The 20,319-nt window shown below is 42.1% G+C and overlaps 1 protein-coding gene across 1 annotated transcript; it reads left to right on the top strand.

The window, feature by feature from the left end:
- The first annotated feature begins 2,491 nt into the window (after positions 1-2,491).
- Positions 2,492-8,370, top strand: LOC140926562 (uncharacterized). Its single transcript, XM_073376290.1, has 3 exons — positions 2,492-2,694; positions 5,497-5,772; positions 6,975-8,370. The coding sequence occupies exons 1-3, from the start codon at positions 2,492-2,494 to the stop codon at positions 7,798-7,800; spliced, it is 1,305 nt and encodes a 434-aa protein (XP_073232391.1). The 3' UTR covers positions 7,801-8,370.
- Positions 8,371-20,319: the final 11,949 nt, after the last annotated feature.

The following is a 20,319-nucleotide window of genomic DNA, read 5'->3' on the forward strand; positions in this document are numbered from 1 at the left end:
TAAATCATAAGGCATTTGGGCATGAAGCTCGCGTCCAAGGCTGTTATGAGGTTCGACCGATTAAAAATGAAAATAAACAAATAAATAAATAAATAATAAAAAAAATGACATGCCAGGCACAAAAAGAATTTTGTGAGGTACATTTCGTAACTTGTCTAAGGACTTTGGTGCAATGTGTTTAGAGGGTGTGAATGAGGGTACCTCGATCACACTAAACACTGCATTTTTTTGCTTTGTAACATGAAACAGTTAAATTTTAGGCGTTTTCACACTAACAGTAAAAAATTCTTTGAAACAGTATATTTTTCCCAGAAAGAAGCAAAAACGGCTCCAAAAAGGCCAATATTATTTTTTTTAGTATATCAAGGAGTTTTCGGCCATTTTACGACAAAATATTTATTTGAGATTCCCAAAGGCTATCGAACATTCCCGAAGACTGCCGAAGACTCTCGAAGACCAACGAAGAGGTCCAACCATTGCCAAAGATGTCCGAAGAACCCACCTTCGGAAACAGAAAACATTATAAAATTGGCCAATTTAACAGCAAACACTAAAAATTTTTATGGCCAAATAACACTTAACACTAAACCCCATTCAGACCCTCTGTTTACATACATGTCTGAAAAAGTGTGGAAGCAACTTGTGTAACAGGAAGCAAAATGATTTGAAGTGTCCGAGAGTAAAGATGCTGTAAAGAACTTCCCGTGAACATATTTAAGAGGTTCCTTTCGTCGCGACGTTGCCGCTGCAGTGACCGTCCTTGGATCTTTAGGTCCCCACTTTGTCGCTCTGTGCAAGGGACTGCTAGGGAGCTTTAGCATCGACGACGGCAACGGCAGCGAAAATGAATTCCCGTTTTTTTCAATCTTTGTCGCGTTTTATTCCAATTTGCTGAAAATGGCAAGTGTAGGCGAATTTCCCTGGGAGCTGATTTCTTGAGGACCGCACGCAAGTTTAGAGAGAGAAAAAGAGATTTGTCGTCGCTTGTTTACGTCCTCAATAAAACTTGCAATTAGGCATTTTCACGCCGTAGTCGCGCAAGGACGGTAAAGAAATGAACAAAAAAGCGTGTTGCTAAAGCTCCCTACTGATTCCGGAATCCGCGAAATTTTTGCTTGTGTACTGCGCGACATCCTGGGCTTTGGAATCCGGAATACAGCTCAAGGAATCCGGAATCCCACTAACGATTGGAATCCAGAATCCAAGTTTTATTGACAAAGACTGGAATCCAGTACCTGCAATCCGGAGCCACGGTATGGATTTGATTGCCTTTCATAAGGCGAACTGTGGAGAGGCGTTCTTACGTCGACGGTAGTACATAGCCGCGCACAGGAAGCCCAAGCTCACTATGAGAGCCCGTGAGAACCACCTCCGGCTGCTTAGCTAATTAATTATGCATACAGTAACAATTTTAAAAAGTTGTATGCTACTCTGTAGTAAAATTTCTTATGTTTATTTGTGAACTGACTGCGTTTCAGGCCTCTTAGGCACGTTTACCTTGCCCAGTTTAGCCTGTTCTGGCTTGTCCAAAGCGCTTTTTCTATTCCAGTTATAAGCGCCCTTGGATATAGCCCCTCTGTTCATAAGCCGACCTAAAACCCCTTACGAAGATGTATCGAGCGCAGGCTAGGGGTTATAACGCGGACAGTTTACGGTATCTGATATCTGTATTGAAACCCCAAATCCAATATTTTCCAATTTTCCATATACTTTTAAACACCCTCCCCCACTTATTGTTCCTTTTCAACATTCGAAAAATCATCTAAAACTTTCAGTATTGAACCAATTACTCTGACTGTATCGAGCCATTGTTTAGACGTCTCTCTCGATTCACAATATGATTTTATTAAAACCCGATAATATTAAATTGAGGTAAAAAGTCCCAGTTCGTAATCAGCACGTTAATTTTATTATCCTTCTGAAAGTTAAATGTTTTTTTGCTCGCCATCCTCTACTCTGCTTACCCGTGAGAGTCAATTTATGACTTTGACTATGCAAAATGCTTAATGAATTTGTAAAGAGCGAGAATTAATCTCTTGTCATTAAAACGAATCTATTATTGATATCTACGTTATGGAAAGTAGTCTGCTACACAGCCGTCTTTAGTGTCGTCACGGGGAGGAGGGTTGCGTGACGACACTAAAAACGGCTGTGTAGCAGACTATATGGAGAGTGAATCTTCTGGTAACGTCCAGCAAGTCTATATAATTTTTATAGTGTCCGCGCGCCACTGTTCTGTTTTGTTTGTCCAATAAATAACATGAATTGGATCAAAAGGGAATTTGTCCTTTGTCTTGTCATTAATTATGCGTACTTATGCGCGTGAATAATAATCTGAAGAAGAAAAATATCACATGACTAACACAACGAGAAAAACTGATAGCAGCTGAGCCATCATCGTCTATTTTGGGCTCCCCTTGTCTACCCTAAAACGCTCATAAATACCGAAAAACCGACTGAAGAACATACAGTGTTTAATATTAGGCTTGCAATGCCCCGACTTCGAGTGTGTGTTATTGGAGCCGGTGCTGCTGGACTCGCGGCCGCTAGACATCTCACAAGTGAGCTGGATGCGTTTGATGTGCATGTGTTTGAACAAGCCTCTCGTGTTGGAGGAACATGGGTGTTCACTGAAAATACAGGAATCGACGAACGTGGGATTCCTGTTCACTCCAGCATTTACAGAAACCTCAGGTAATTAAAGAAGAAATAGAAAGAAGAAACTTGCCACATTCATATTGAACTTAACCTTCAAAATTAAGCGTGTTTTTTACTAGCGGCGTAAACACAGACGCTAGAAGTATTGCCAAGGCAAACATAAACACAAGCATAAAATATAAATTGTTCATGATCACTGATTTTTGATTGCGTAACTTGGCTTGGCTACCCGAAGAATCAATCATCTTCGATGAGAAGATTTTTGTTACTGTCAGATTAATTACAAGGGCCTTCAGAAAAACCTGTGACTTCGATTGAGATATACCAACCTGCTGTTTATAAACGTTATTACTTTTTTCTTGATGAAACTTTGAAGCAAAAATTATTATCAAAGCTTAATTAATTACTCCATTTTTTGTCTCAGTTGCAACCGCTCGGGCCAGAGTCACGCACGCTCCCCGCTCCCACGTGGCGAATCACGCGGCACGGGGAGCTTGCGTGACTCCAGCGTGAGCGGATTCGCTTTCTGCCATGAGGCAGGAACGCGTTCTTTTAAAAGAGAGAGAAGCGCAAACTAGTGATCTGATTGGCCATGTATCAGTATGTATGGCCTTGTGGCTAGGTCCGATACCTTCTGTCTTGACAGTTTTTTTACTTTTCAAGGCAGTTCAAAGTCATTTTCCCTTCTGTTAACTTCTTCACGTATTCAGTACTAAAAAAGTTAGTCTTCTTGGTCTTTTTTCCGTGACCAGCGTAGATATGCAAAAGAATCAAGCTCTTATATCGCATGACTCAAATGGTATTTACGGCACGAGCCAAGCACGTGCGGTCCGAATAAAGCAATGCAGCTAAAAAGAACGATATATTCCATTTTGTTGTGCTTCTGGTGCCTTTCGGCTGTCAGTGTTCATATACAGCTAACTTTTAAGAGCCATTCCTGCTATGCCCATATAAATTTATTCTACACTTTGCCTACACCTCCCCTCCCTCCCTCCCTCCCTCCCTCCCTCCCTCTCTCCCTCCCTCTCTTTATCCCCGCCCCCAGCTTCCAAAAAGAAAAATTGCATAACTGTGATTTCCAATTTTACCTAGGTATTCGATCACCCCACTTTTTTTGGCCGCAGCGGGGTGGCGACAAGTGGCAATGCGAAAGTGGGGAGTCTTAAAAAAAAAAAACTTTAAAATAGGACTGAGTGTGGTTACACAAACGTGACTAGACCGTGAGAAATTTTGCATTCATGTCAGCCCTTCTGATCCGGGATCCAGCCGGGTGGTGATAATTTATCAGGAAAGAACGTTCATATGAAGCTCACACTGTCCTTTTAATAATGCTCTAATGTTGCTATAATCATGGCCAACTTTAAGAATTTTTCCAGCTGTCCAAAAAGGGCTTAACTTGATTTACATGCCAGAGGGTTTAGTGGAAAAGCGGATATAAACAAAAACCTATTTCGACTTTCGAATTTGTTTACATTCTCTTTTTACGTTGTCGTTTTTGGATGTTACCAAAGCGAATCATTGAACTCTGTACACGCTCAGTAACTCAGATTGTGTTAAAACTGGTATATTAACACAAACCGCGAAGTTTGCTGCTGTGGTTCTCCTACTTACGAACAACAATCGACTTGCTTTTACTTATAGCAGGGAACAAATATTCAAGACAGGTTGACGCGCAACCGTAACAGCCTCTAAATCCCACTTTTCAAAACAGCTTCTGGGCAACGATCTTTCGCCTATAGGGGGCCCCTATAGGGCAGTGAAGATTTGGAATGGCTTGGATGACTCATTCAGATTACAACCCTCAATTTCTGATTTAACCCTTTAAGCCCTAAGAGTGATCAGCATCAAATTTCTCCTTGTAATATCAATGCTTTGTAAATCAGAGTGGTCATGAGATTTACGGACATGATCACACAAGATGAATTTGCTTGATATTTTATCAACTTCTCCCCACTACTTCTGTAGGAAATGAATAGGGGCAACCAAAGAGAATTCAAATTTTGATCTTGGGGTTTAAAGGGTTAAAGAGGGCAATGAAGACCTCCTATTGTCTTTGATCTTCGATTCATAGAATTTCATTGATTTTATTGGATTTAACCATTACTTTTCCTTTTTATAAGGTCTAATTATTTATTATCCATCTGTAAATAGTTACAGTTAAAATTTGGGCGGGCAAACAAGGTGTATTATGGGAGATGTGCAAATGGCGAATGACCGGACTTTTTGGATTCTTTGTTGCCCTGGTAATAGGCATAACATAAAGTGCAGTTGTACCCCTGACTTTAAAAGCACGTGGGCGCGAACTTTAAATTCCACAAGGAATGAGCTCTCTGCATTCTGCAGTCACGTGCCACTTCAAAAAGACTATAGTTTTACTTTAGCAGTTGTATTTGAAGGCGTATTTCTAGCAGACTTTGGGTAGAAAATTATACGTTGAGAAAAAGTTTGTGTTCTAATTCTGAGGCAGCTAATGAACTGTGCGCCAACTTATGCTCGCAAGCAATTTGCATCTTAACACGTAAACAAAACAAAATTACCATTTTTCACAACTATAGTGCGCACACTAGTATTTAGGAAAATGAAATTCCATGGCGAAGAATTAACTTCACGTGAAAATGTGGACTCGACAAGTTGCAGACACAAACAACGTCAACCCAGTATAATGAATGATTCATCGTATTTCTTTGAGGGAGCCTAAAAGTATAATCCCTGCAGAAAATAATGATACTTTGAACTTAGCCTCGCTTTGAAGCAGAGATTTTAGGCAATTTGGAAATGGATTATGACGCTCGTTGGAAACACTTGAACTCAAACAATATTTTTTAAATCTCTTGTCAGAACCAATCTGCCCAAACAGATGATGGCTTTTCCTGATTTTCCATTTCCTTCAGAGTGGAGCTCATTCTTAAGTCACCAACAGGTTCTGAAATACTTAGAAGATTATGCCAGTCATTTTTACTTGTACAAATACATTCAGTTCAACTCCATTATCAGCAGTGTTCGTCCACTGATGGGAAAAGACAGTCAAAAGCCACTGTGGGAAGTTGTTGTTACAGATGCTGATACTAAGGAATCTCAAGTCCTACTGTTTAATGCTGTTATTGTTTGCAGTGGGTAAGTCGATTTCTGTCTTTCGCGGTTGTTGCTAAAAATATCGAAAACCTCTACAACATTATGACTTTGACAGAGTCGGAGCTGTAGTAGTAATCAGAACCGTAGTACGGTACCTTACGATCTAGTGAAAACAGCTTTCTGATTCCGCTTACGACTCCGTCGTTTACGATCAAGTGAAAAATGGGTCGTTGGAGTCGCAAGCAGATACGGAAGAACTAAACCAATCACAAAGCGGGGGAACGTGCATTGCGATTGGTTTATAGGTCATAGGTTCGAATCCTGTCGGGGACTCAAATTTTTTTCTTTGTCCCACACTCGTGACATGTTGATTATTTCATCTTCACATTAGATATAAATATTTTTAGAAATTGAAAAAGTTGGAGGCATCATCAAAAAAATCGATTCGGTTTTGGTGCATGCCTAATTTTCTTTCCCGCTTCGTAATTCCAAGTGTTTCTTGCTACATATCAGACTGTGTTCTCTATCTATTTCGGGCGCACCCGCACCGATTTGATTAGTCTGTCCCATCGCCGTCTGTTGGCTGCGACAGATGGAAGTTTCTGCCTCGTAAAGGTGATGTTACACGCGACGATTCGCAACGACGATTTTTAGCGCAACAAAGCGTTGCAATGTTGGAACAATGTTGTAACTATACAAAACAATTTCGCAACAATGTTGCAACGCTGTGTTGCGCTAAAAATCGTCGTGACCGTTGCGAATTGTCTCGTGTAACGTCACCTTACGACCGGTATCAGTCTCTAGATGGTTAATGAATGTGGTTTCGGGAATCCAAGACAATGTTGGATTCTGGATTCCACACCGTGGATCCCGGATTATAGGTACTGGATTGCGGATTTCATTCGTTTGTGGGATCCCGGATTTCTTGATCTTTATTCCCGATTCCAAAGGCCAGGATTCCGGATTTCATTCGTTTGTGGGATCCCGAATTTCTTGATCTTTATTCCCGATTCCAAAGGCCAGGATTTCATATTTCAGAGCAAAAATTTGCTGGATTCAGGATTCCACGGGCAAAAATTTCCCGGTTTCGGGAATCCGGATTCCCTCATATGGGTCAGGTGATGCTGGTCGCCCCCGTGCGTGTCTGCCGTGGTTTGGTTCCTAAAGAAGCTACAAGGAGAGAAATTATAGTTATTCATTTGATGACATGTTTAATCTTTCCGCTCTAACTAAATTATCTGCAGGCATTACTCTGTTCCGTATGTGCCCATAATTCCTGGTCTGGAGTCTTTCCCTGGACTTGTTATGCACAGTCATGATTATCGCCATCCTGAAATCTTTCAAGGAAAACGCGTGGTAATTCTTGGAGCTGGGCCATCTGGACAAGACCTTTGTCTTGACGTAGCAAAATGTGCAGATAAAGTTTACCTCAGCCATAAACGAACTCTTCTCCGCTGCAAACTTCCAGACAACTTGGAACAACACAGGCCGATAGCCTGTGTATCTGTAGATGGAACCGTTCAGTTTGATGACGGACAAGAGAGGAGAGTTGATGCCATCTTACTTTGCACTGGTTACAAAACTTCTTTTCCATTCCTACATGATGACTGTAATATTCAGGTCAGGAACAATCGAGTAACTCATTTGTACAAACACATTTTTAACACAAAGTTCCCCACGCTGTCATTCATAGGATTATGTTACCGGTTTTGTATCTTTCCACGTTTCCACCTCCAAGCCCAGTACATTGCAGCCACTTTTAGCGAACGTAAAAGGTTACCACCCGAAGATATGATGAATGCCGAGGAAGAAAAGGATTTCCAGGAGATACTTTCCGCTGGTATGAGTGAGAAGTATGCGCACTTTACTTTGGATGACAAGTGGGATTATGATAACACCATTGCAATCTTGGCGGGCGCGGACATGTTGAGCCAACATTACAAGGATCTGCATAAACATATTTTTCGCAGGCGGGAACATTCTCTAATGGAGTATAGGAATGATGAGTTTATATTAACTCCTGATGGAATGTGGAAAACAGTACAATGTCGCACGAAACATGCAAAGTAATATAATAACTGACACAAAATTGATTCATTTTTGAGACCACATTATAGTAGTACGTATCATGGGCTCTTATTTGGGGAAAATAACTCCAATCCTTGGTATGGCACAACTGCAGAATTCGTGACCCTTCTGCTGAAACAGTTGAAAATAAAGCGGCGTACACTAGGCGCGGAAGACGATTGGCGGGAAGGAGAGCGTTAATCCCATCAATTTAAGATGGGTGTGCACACTTTGATGGTTCAGAAATATTACCCTGTTTAAGGCTGTTTAAGGGAAAACCACAAAATGTGAATTGGCTCTTTTTCAGTAATTCTTAATTTTTTACATCGACAGTCATAAAGCACAGATATTTAGAGTAAATTTAAAAGTTGTTAATATGCTATGTCATGGATCAACATTGACAGACATAACAGAATTAGACTAGATGGTAGGGTAACAGATAGTTTGTGCTTTTAAGATCAGCTTCGGTCACTTGATTTAGGTACTTGTAAGCTATTACCTCCATTACACAAGTTGTGGTACCATGGGTTGCGCACTTAGCGGTGAGAGTCATGGGCGCATTGAGGGGTGGTCTGAGGGGATCGCAACTCCCCTTTCTTTCTTTGAAACCTTGTATTATAATTATCAGTAAAAAGAACAGTGTCTATACAGCTGGCAAGTGTTTTAGCCCCCCCACTCTTGCCCTTGCTTCGAGACGTTTTCGCCGGGTACTTCGGTTATCCACTTCGTACAAAATAAAACATCTTTAAATCACAATTCGATACGTATACGGATCGGAATGGTAGACGAAGAGCCACGTTGTGGTTGTGCTACTGATATAGAAGAGGGCGCCCAATAGGGTTCTTTAATCCCGTAATCCCGACCCAAAATTTCTTGCAATCCCGTAATCCCGAGGGTTATCTTGAACATTCTAACTCGAGCCCATACTTTCAAATCCCGAATCTCGCCACGATTTTCCTCTAAAATCCTTAATCTTGAGCTTCAACTCAAGGAAATCCAGGATCCCGAAAAACTTATTAGGGACCCTCATCAAACGTTATTTGAATACAGCGATCGATTATTCGATTCCACTGTAGCTAAGTTCAATCTGGATAATTATGAAGTTTAAGGGACAGGTTCACGGTCAGGCGCATGCTTATTAATTAAATGACTTTTTTCCAATTTATTATTAATTCTATCGGTTAATAATCCCTCCCACATGTATCTGAGTGATCTCAGAGTGCATTTTAGAGTAACCTGAAGTAGGATGGAGGAGTACTAAAATCACAGAAAACAATTAGTGGATAATGCCAACACTACCAACGTTGAATTTATTGTTGACCCGAAGGTTTTATTCCATGGTTGGTTAATTTACAGCTATTTGCAAATATTTAAGTTGATCAAGTGCAAGTGACTACCAGAGGAGTGTGCAGATTGTATGGTTCTTTGACAACATTATGACTTGATCATATTGCTTGCATAGACGATACAGCATGTCCCAGCAAAAAAACAGCATTTTGATAAATGAACATGCGCTGAACCGTGAACCTGTCCCTATTCGGAATAAATTCGTTGCCCAATTTGACTTCCTTTGTAGTACTTACTATCGTTCCATATTGTTTTTCGTTTGTTTGTTTGTTTTTATGGTACGTAATTTATCGCACCTTGGAGTTGTCTTTTGAACTTTTAAATAGGGTTTTAATAAATGATGACTCTTGGTAAACCAAGATTGAATCATGTATAAATAGACCATTTTTCAGTTGTGGACTAAGCACCCTAGCCTTCGAGTGAATGTGAGGCTAACGGTGACCACGGTTTTGATACAAACCTCCTTTGCTTTGTTATGGAAATTGTACCTGAAAAATACTGGTTAACATAAGAATAACTTGATTTACATGATAAAGCAGAAAGGTTTGTATCAAAACAAGGTCAACTCAAGCTTCGGTTCCATCATAGTTAATGGAGGTGACTGGTTATGAAGCCCGGCAAACATCAAAGGAGCAAACAAAGATGCCAAGATTTATGTTAGAAGGTCCACGACCCTGCACAATCTTTTGTTTTGCGTTCATACGTTATGCATGAATTACGTAACCAGCACGTTTCTATTGGTTAGTTCCTCAGTACGGAGTAAACAACTATTGTGTTTTGTGCAGGGTCAAGGCCAAAAAAGAGAACAAAAACATACAACAAAGAACTTTGTCGGGTTTCATAACCATTCCCTCTATTAACTATGGTTCCATACATAACTGTAAGCTACTGTAAAATGGCCTATTGTAAATCACGGTTAAATTATTCATATTTGGATTTGATTCTGCTTTCATATGATCTGAAGAATTAGCTTTTTATGAGGATCGAGGAGGGTCTTCGGCCTCGCATAGATCCGAGGGAAACAGTTAATTTTGTTTTCCCGTTGACATTAAGTGTTTTGTTATATTTCTAGACTTTGACTTCAACGTACTTCAACAGCAACAAAAGAATACGCTTAAGCAGAGTGAATCAAAACAGTCCACTCAGTAACTATAAGAACACAAATTTAATTCTCCAAACCACTGAACGAATGATTTACAAAGTACTTTCCTTATATTGTCTGCATCTTTTTCCTCCACTAGCTGCTGTTTCTCTTCTCGGATAACTTTGAAAGTCGTTGCTTTTTAGCTTGAGGCTTCATGTTTGTGTTGTTGTTGCCTGCATAACAGGCGCTTTATGAGCGCGGCATTTCGCGCGAGGCGCGACACGCGCGAGACGAGAGGAGAAGAAAAAATAACTCAGGGCTCTTCCGCCCTGCTTCGCCTACAGATATTCATTTTCTCAGCCATATCTTTTGTAAACATTGCTTGGCATAATTATCATCTTGTTTGTTTTCTAAATGTATTCAAAATTTGATAGTATCTACGTTAGCTATTTCCTTCAGTGGTAGTCGTCCAAGTTCATTTCTGCATTCAACATTTGGCTGTTTATTCGGACCTAGAGCTTCTTTACAGAACTGAATTTTTGTTTTCTCTACTGATTATATCGTTCTCTCATGAATTATAATCATCTTTATCGTAGATGCTCTAAACTTCGGGGTCATACGTACATCAGAATTGCGAGATACAGTGAATTAAATGACTTGTTAGAAATATTTAATGGCAGTCTAAGAAAATTAAGGTGCTGACGCGGTTGCTAGTATGGATCTCTTGACTTTGTCTTTTGTTGCTTTGTGTTCTTTAAAACTACCATTTGTAGAAAATTTTACCCCAAGGTAGGTGTAACTATTAGTGATTTCTATTTTTTCATTGTTAATGTAAAATTGGTGCTTTAGAGTGGTCGACTTTAAATTTACCGTTTCTACGTTTCTTTTAGAAGATTACAATTTTTGTTCTCTTGACGTTTATATTCATCATCCAATTCACTTACAGAATTTGGAAAGGGTGCTCAATGCTTTTTGTAATAAATTTGCCGAGTGTGATATAACAACAACAACAACAACATCAGCTTTATGTGCATGACTAGAATTATGTAGTAACAGCTTTAACATAAAAAAAAACAAGCAAACAAACAAATCATAACAATGATAATGCAATGCAATGATTACTATAGTCAATCAAGTGTCATCAGCATGATTTGATAACAAATTATTACGTATATATATAATTACTTTTTTTTCTAACTAGAACGTTCCCAGATACTTTTTCTTGGTCTATTTTGCACAAAAATCAAAGTTGAAGAAATCTCAAATTTTTGACAAAAAACCATGGACTAACCCCTTTGAAAAAATGCCAATTTTGTGGGTTTTTGAAACCGATGTTTTCGTTATTCACACAGGCTTGTTTGCTATATAAAACGTCGAAATCGTTTTTTTTACGATTTATTTTCACGATCTAAGACACGGGAATAAAGGGGGGTACAAGGGGTTACAGGGGTAACGAAGGTTTACAGAGGGTTACAAGGGGTGACAGCGGGTTACAGGGGGTTACAAGGGGTTGCAAGGGGTGACAGAGGGTTACAAGGGGTTACAAAGGGTGAAAGGAAGTTACAAGGGGTTACAAGGCATTAAACGGGAAAAAGTGACAGGGAGATACAGGGGGTTAAAAGGGGTGAGAGGGGGTCAGAAGGGGTTACAAGGGGTTACAAGGGATCACAGGGAGTTACAAGGGGTTACAGGGGGTTACAAGGGGTTGCAAGGGGTGACAGAGGGTTACAAGGGGTTACAAAGGGTGAAAGGAAGTTACAAGGGGTTACAAGGCATTAAACGGGAAAAAGTGACAGGGAGATACAGGGGGTTAAAAGGGGTTACAGGGAGTTACAAGGGGTTACAGGGGGTTACAAAGGGTGAAAGGAAGTTACAAGGGGTTAAAAGGCATTAAACGGGCTTACAGGGGGTTGCAAGAGGTGACAGGGGATTACAAGGGGTGACAGGGGGTTAAAAGGGGTTACAGAGGGTTACAAGGGGTTACAGGAGGTTACAGGGGGTGTCAAGGGGTAACAGGGAGTTAAAAGGGGTTACAAGGGGTGACAGGGGGTTACAAAAGGTGACAGGGGGTTACAAGGGGTGAAGGGGGATAAAGGGGGTTACAAGGGGTGATAGGGGGTTACAAGGGGTTACAGGGGGTTGCAAGGGGCTACAAGGAGTCAATGAGAGTTGCAAAGGGTTACAGGGGGTTGCAACGGGTTACAGGGGGTAACAAGGGGTTACAAGGGGTTACAGGGGGCTACAGGAGGTTACAAAAGGGTTACAGGGGGTTTCAAAGGGTGACAGAGGGCTACAAGGGGTTGCACGGGGTTACAAGGGGTTACAAGGGGTTACAAGGGGTTACAAGAGTGGACAGGGGGTTACAAGGGGTGACAGGGGGTTACAAGAGGTCACAGGGGGTTAAAAGGGGTTACAAGGGGTTACAGGGGGTTACAGGAGGTTACAAAGGGTTACAGGGGGTTTCAAAGGGTGACAGGGGGTTACAAGGGGTTACAGGGGGTTACAAGGTGTTACAGAAGGTTACAAGGGGTTACAAGGGGTGACAGGGGGTTACAGGGGGTTACAAAGGGTTACAGGGGGTTACAAGAGGTGATAGGTGGTTAAAAGGGGTGACAGGGATTTACAAGGGGTCACTAGGGGTGACACGGGGTTACAAGGGGTTAAAGGGGTTTACAAGGGGTGACAGGGAGCTGCAAAGGGTTACAGGGGGTTAAAAAGGGTTACACGGGGTTACAGGTGGGTACAAGAGGTGACAGGGGGTTACAAGGGGTTACAGGGGGTTACAAGGGGTTACAAGGGCTGACAGGGGGTTACAGTGGGTTACAAGGGGTTACATCGGGTTTAGAGGGGTTACAATGGGTGACAGTGGGTTACAAAGGGTAACAGGGGGTTACAAGGGGTTAAATGGTGTTACAGGGGTGACAAGGGATGACCGGGGTTACTAGGGGTTACAGGGGGTTACAAGGGGTGACAGGGGGTTACAATGGGTTACAAGGGATTTTAAGGGGTGACAGGGGGTTACAAGGGGTTACATGGGGTAACAGGGGTTACAATGGGTGACAGGGGGTTACAAGGGGTTAGAAGGTGTTACAAGGGGTGACAGGAGGTTACAAGGGGTGACAGGGGGTTACAAGGTTTTACAGAAGGTTACAGGGGGTTACAAGGGGTGACAGGGGGTTACAAGGTTTTACAGAAGGCTACAAGGGGTTACAAGAGGTAAGAGGGGGTTAAAAGGGGTGACAGGGAGTTACAAGGGGTTACTAGGGGTGACAGGAAGTTACTAGGGGTTACAGGGGGTTACAAGGGGTTACAAGTGGTGACAGGGGGTTACAGGGGGTTACAAGGGGTTACATCGTGTTAAGATCAGAGGGTTTCAATGGGCGACAGTGGGTTACAAAGGGTTACAGGGGGTTACAAGGGGTTACAGGGGTTTCAAGGGATGACCGGGGTTACATGGGGTTGTAGTGGGTTACAAGGGGTGACAGGGGGTTACAAGGGGTTACCAGGGGTTACAAGGGGTGACAGGTGGTTACAAGGGGTTACAAGGGATTACAGGGGGTTTTAAGGGGTGACAGGGGGTTACAAGCGGTTACAGGGGGTTAGAACAACAACAACACCATAAGCTTTTTTTGCATTTCTAGAATTATGTAGTTGCAGTATTGCAAAAGCTTTAACAGAAAAAGAAACAAACAAACAAATCATAATAATGATAATGCAATGCAATGATTACTAAAGTCAATCAATTGTCATCAGCATGTTTTGATAACAAATTATTACGTAAATCATTACATAATGAGACGAATTTCAACAAATGTGAATTTACGGAAAAATTCTGTGAATTCATCAATTTAATTATTTATTCTGTGTAAGATAGCTGATTAAAGTCGACTAAATTTTGTTGGATTTGATTGTAGAATTTCTCCCTTGGGATTGAGTATTTTGGACAATGGAAGAGAAAATGAAATTCGTCTTCAATTATACCAGAGTTACAAATAGGGCAGAATCTATCGTTGCGGGAAGTTTGATTATATCTTTCAGTTTCAATCATGAGTTTGTGGTTACTTATACAAATTTTCACTAAATCTTTCCTTTTAGCATAATTTCTAATTAAGTCTAGCTAACTTGAAATTTTATAATCATGTTTAAATAAGCTGTAAAATTGTAGTTTCTTAGGGCCTGTTTACATGGAGGTGGGGTAACCCGCTTAGGTGGGGTAGCCCGCCTGTCCATATAATCTCTCATTTTAATGTGATCACGTTTACATGTTAGGTGAGGTAACCCGCCACTTGTTAGCTCACCTACCTGGGATCCCCCACCTTCATGTAAACAGGCCCTTAGAATAATGGATTGTATGTTGCCAATATGTAATATATTTTTGTTTTATTATATCTATATAGTATTTGATCTTAGCTTCACTTAAATTATTAGGATCAAAATCAGGGAGGTCATAATATTCAGATATTTTCATAAGATTATGGTAAAAGCTATTTTTACCATTACAGTGAAGTTCTAGCGAAGTACGGCAGGCTTGTTTAACAATAGTATCCTCGTTTTACGCAGAAGATACAATATGTAATAAAGGATGTTTTTATAAACATTAATAATTAATGGGAACCGTCCTAATTCACTTCTACTTGCAACATTTGAAGCTTTATTGCTTATTTCTAGGTAACGTTTGCAAAATTTCAAGTGGGTTTTTTCAATTGGGGTATTGTCCCAAGCTTTAAAATCATGTTTTACATATACACCCCAAATTTCGCTATTATATGATAATATTGGGGAAATCATCGTTTCAAATATTTTGCAAGCAAGAGAAGGTTTTAATTTGCTAAAGTTTGAGTGTTTTCTTAAACTAAAAAGAGCATGAAGAGCCTTCTCTTTCAAGTGTTCGAGAGTGAGATATTAAAATTACCGGTTGAGGAGATACGGGTTCCTAAATATGTATATTCATGGACAATATCAATGGTTTCTTTACCTATATGGAATTCTAGATTAGAGTTTTTCTTCGCCCGATTTTGAAAGACCATAACTTTGGTCTTTTTGGAATTTATATGTAACATCCAAGAGTTGCAAAAAGAGGATAATGTGTTGAGACAGTTCTGTAATCCTATTTTAGATCGTGATATAATAATTAAATCATCAGCATATAAAAGCGAATTTAATTTGGTACCATTTGGAAGGATGATAGGGTCTGATAAAGTATTTTGAAATGCGGACGGTAATTCATTAACGTATAAATTAAAAAGTAAGGGGCTTAAAATACAGCCCTGGCGTACGCCTCGTGAATAGCTAAAAGATTTTGTTTGACTCGTACCTATTTTCAATGTACACGAAGAGTTGGAATATAGGTTTTGGATTAACTTATAGAAACATCCCCCTACACCAATTTGTAATAATTTATATAAAAGTCCGTCATGCCAGACTGAGTCAAAGGCTTTTCTAAAGTCAACAAAACAAGCGTATACTTTCTCACCGTGACAGTGTACGTACTTGTCTATAAGAGTTCGTAATGTTAGGAGGTGGTCTGATGTTCGATTTTTAGGTAAGAAGCCGACTTGAGACTTGTGGAGTATGTTCAGCGAAGTGACGTGTTCGAGAAGTCTTTGGTTTAAAATTGAAAAGAAAAACTTTCCTAGACAACTAGAAATACAAATCCCGCGGTAATTTGATGGGTCATTTCTTACGCCAGATTTAAATATGGGAGTTATAAGACCGTTGCACCAATGTTTAGGCACTGTTCCTAAGTTAAGAACAGTGTCAAAAAGTTTATGGTAAACAGGTAGCAGTGTTGGTAAGCTAGCTTTAATCATTTCGTTTCTTATTTTGTCGGAGTATGCAGACTTGTATTACAATTGGTGACAGGGGGTTACAAGGGGTGGCAGGGGGTTAGAAGTAGTTACAGGGGGATACCGGGGGTTAAAAGGGGTTACAGGGGTTTACAAGGGGTTACAGGGGGTTACAAGGGGTTACAGAAGGCTACAAGGTGTTACAAGGGGTGACAGGGGGTTATCCTGGATTACAACGGGTGACAGAGGGTTACAAGGGTTAGAGAAGGTTACAAGGGGTTACATGGGGTTGCAGGGGGTTACAAAGGGTTACAAGGGGTGACAGGGGGTTACAAGAGGTTACAGAAGGTTACGAGGTGTTACAAGGGGTGACAGGGGGTTATCCTGAATTACAACGGGTGACAGAGGGTTACAAGGGTTACAGAAGGTTACAAGGGGTTACATGGGGTTGCAGGGGGTTACAAAGGGTTACAAGGGGTGACAGAGGGTTACAACGGGTTAAAGGGGGTTACAAGAGGTTACAAAAAGTTACAAGAGGTTACAAGGGATAAGAGAGGGTTACCCTGGGTTACAAGGGGTTAAAGAAGGTTACAAGGTGTTACTAGGGGTTACAGGTGGTTACAAGGGGTTACAAGTTGTTACAAGGGGTTACAAGAGGTTACAGGAAGTTACAAGGGGTGGCAGAGGGTTACAAGGGGTTACAGAAGGTTACAAAGGATTACAAGGGGTGACAGGGGGTTACAGGGGGTGACGGGAAATTACAAGGGGTTACTGAAGGTTACAATGGGTTACAAGGGGTGACAGAAAGTTACAAAGAGTTAAAGGGGGTTACATGGGGTTACAGGAAGTTACAATGAGTGACAGGGGTTACAGTGGTTGACAGGGGATTACAAGGAGTTACAGAAGGTTACAAGGGGTTACAAGGGGTTACATGGGGTTACGGGGAGTTACAAGGGGTGAAAGGAGGTTACAAGGGGTGGCAGGGGGTTAGAAGTCGTTACAGGGGGATACCGAGGGTTACAAGGGGTTACAGGGGTTTACAGGGGGTGAGAGGGGGTTACAAGGGGTTAGAAAAGGTTAGAAGGGGTTACAAGAGGTGACAGGGGGTTATCTTGGGTTACCACGGGTGACAGGGGGTTACAAGGGGTTACAGAGGGCTACAAGGGGTGACAGAGGGTTAGAAAAGGTTACAAGGGATAACAAAAGATTACACGGGGTTACAAGGGGTGACAGGAGGTTACAAGGGGTTACAGAAGGTTACAATGGGTTACAGGGTTTACAAGAGGTTACAAGAGATTAAAAGAAGTTACAAGAGGTTACAAGGGGTTACAAGGGGTTACAAGGGGTTACAGGGGGTTACAAGAGGTGCCAGGGGGATACAAGGGGTTACAGAAGGTTACAAAGGGTTACAAGGGGTTACAAGGGGTTACAAGTGGTTAAAAAGGGTTACAAGAGGTTACAGGGAGTTAGAAGGGGTGGCAGGGGGTGACAAGGGGTTACAGAAGGTTACAAAGGGTTACAAGGGGTGACAGGGGGTTACAGGGGGCGAAAGGAGATTACAAGGGGTTACAGAAGGTTACAAGGGGTTACAAGGGGTGACAGGGGGTTACAAAGGGGTTACAAAGGGTAACATGGGGTTACAGGGAGTTACAAAGGGGGGACGGGGGGTTAGAAGGGGTTGCAGGGGGTTAGAAGTGGTTACAGGGGGATACCGAGGGTTAAAAGGGGCTACAGGGGTTTACAAGGGGTAACAGGGGGTTACAAGGAGTTACGGAAGGTTACAAGGGGTTACAAGGGGTGACAGAGGGTTACAGGGGGTGACAGGGGATTACAAGGGGTTACAGAAGGTTACAAAGAGTTACAAGGGGTGACAGGGGGTTACAAGGGGTTACAAAGGGTAACATGGGGTTACAGGGAGTTACAAGGGGTGACAGGGGGTTAGAAGTGATTACAGGGGGATACCGAGGGTTAAAAGGGGTTACAGGGGGTTACAGGGGGTCACAAGGGGTGAGAGGGGGTTACAAGAGGTTACAAAAGGTTACAACAAGTTACAAGGGATGACAGAGGGTTACCCTGGGTTACAAGGGGTTAGAGAAGGTTACAAGATGTTACTAGGGGTGACAGGGGGTTACAGGGGGTGACAGGGGATTACAAGGGGTTACAGAAGGTTACAAGGAGTTACAGGGGGTGACAGGGGGTTACAAGGGGTTACAAAGGGTTACATGAGGTTACAGGGAATTACAAGGGATGACAGGGGGTTAGAAGTGGTTACAGGGGGATACCGAGGGTTAAAAGAGGGTACAGGGGGTTACAAGGGGTCACAAGGGGTGAGAGGGGGTTACAAGAGGTTACAAAAGGTTACAACAAGTTACAAGGGATGATAGAGGGTTACCCTGGGTTATAAGGGGTTAGAGAAGGTTACAAGGTGTTACTAGGGGTTACAGGGGTTACAAGTTATTACAAGGGGTTACAAGTGGTTACAAGGGGTTACAAGAGGTTACAGGGAGTTACAAGGGGTGGCAGGGAGTTACAAGGGGTTACAGAAGGTTACAAAGGGTTACAAGGGGTGCCAGGGGGTTACAGGGGGTGACAGGAAATTACAAGAAGTTACAGTAGGTTACAAGGGGTTACAATGGGTGACAGGGGGTTACAAGGGGTTACAGAAGGATAAAAAGGGTTACAGGGGGTGACCAAGGGTTACAGGGGGTGACAGGGGGTTACAAGGGGTTACAAGGGGTGACAGAGGGTTACAAAGGGTTACAGGGGGTTACATGGGATTACAGGAAGTTAGAAGGGGTGAAAGGGGGTTAGAAGTGGTTACAGGGGAATACCGGGGATTTCAAGGGGTTACAGGGGTTTAAAAGGTGTGACAGGTGGTTACAAGAGGTTAGAGAAGGATACAAGGGGTTAGAGAAGGTTACAAGGGGTTACAAGAGGTGACAGGGGGTTAACCTGGGTTACCACGGGTGAAAGGGGGTTACAAGGGGTTAGAGAGGGTTACAAGGGGTAAGAGGGGGTTACAAAAGGTTAGAAGGGATAAAATAAGGTTAAGGGGGTTACAAGGGGTTACAGAAGGTTACAAGGAGCTACAAGGGGTTACAGGGGTTACAAGGGGTTACAATGGGTTACAAGGGGTTACAGGAAGTTACAAGACGTGACATAGGGTTACAAGGGGTTACAGAAGGTTACAAGGGGTTACAAGGGGTTAAAGGGGGCTACAAGGGATTACAAGGGGTTACAAGGGGTGAAAAGAGGGTAGAGGGAGTTACAAGGGGTGGCAGGGGGTTAAAAGGAGTTACAGAAGGTTACAAAAAGTTAGAAGGGGTGACAGGGGGTTACAGGAGGTGACAGGGGGTTACAAGGGGTTAGAAGGGAATACCCTTTGTTTACAAGGAGTTAGAAGGGGTGACAGGGGGTTAAAAAGAGTTACCGGGGGTTACAACAACAACAACAACAACAAATTTTATTGAAAATTGGAAAATAACTAATTACATTACTTTCCCACCCGCAAATAGCTTATGAACTAATCGAGGCGGGGGGAGCTGAACACAATTTACAAAACAAGATTTATATATAGATGGACTAAATAACAGTGAAGACACTACAATACAGTAAATAGAATTTAAACTAACATAAAACAAGGCATGTACATAACGATTACGAAGAGAGGCTAACCTTTAGATTTGAGATCGTTATTTTCTCTCTTTAGGTTGGCAATAGACTCAGGCATAATGTGACACACGAAACAAGATAACAAAACAAATAGAAAAAAGCAGAAGGAACACTTAAACATCAGAAATTTACGAAATGTTACGCGGTTACAAGGGGTGACAGGGGGTTACAGGAAGTTACAGGGGGTTACACGGGGTGAGAAGGGGTAACAAGGGGTTACAGGGTGTTACAGGGGGTTACAACGGGTTACAGGGGGTTACAAGCGGTGACACGAGGTTACAAGGGGTTACAGGGGGTTACAAGGGGTTACAAGGGATGACAGAGGGTTACAGGAGGTTTCAAGGGGTTACTAAGGGTTAAAAGGAGTTACAGAAGGTTACAAGGGGTTACTTGGGGTTACAGAGGGTTACCAAGGGTTACAAGTGGTTACAGGGGGTTACAAGGGGTTACAGGGGTTTACAAGGGGTGACAGTGGGTAACAAGGGGTGACAAAGGGGGTTACGAGGGGTTACAGGGGGTTACATGGGATTACAACGGTTACATGGGGTTACACTGGGTTCCAAGAGGTGACAGGGGCTTACAAGGGGTTACCGGGGGTTACAAGGGGTTACAAGGGCTAACAGGGGGTTACAA

Source organism: Porites lutea, chromosome 2 (genome assembly GCF_958299795.1).
Source record: "Porites lutea chromosome 2, jaPorLute2.1, whole genome shotgun sequence".
In the NCBI taxonomy this organism is placed as follows: domain Eukaryota; kingdom Metazoa; phylum Cnidaria; class Anthozoa; order Scleractinia; family Poritidae; genus Porites; species Porites lutea.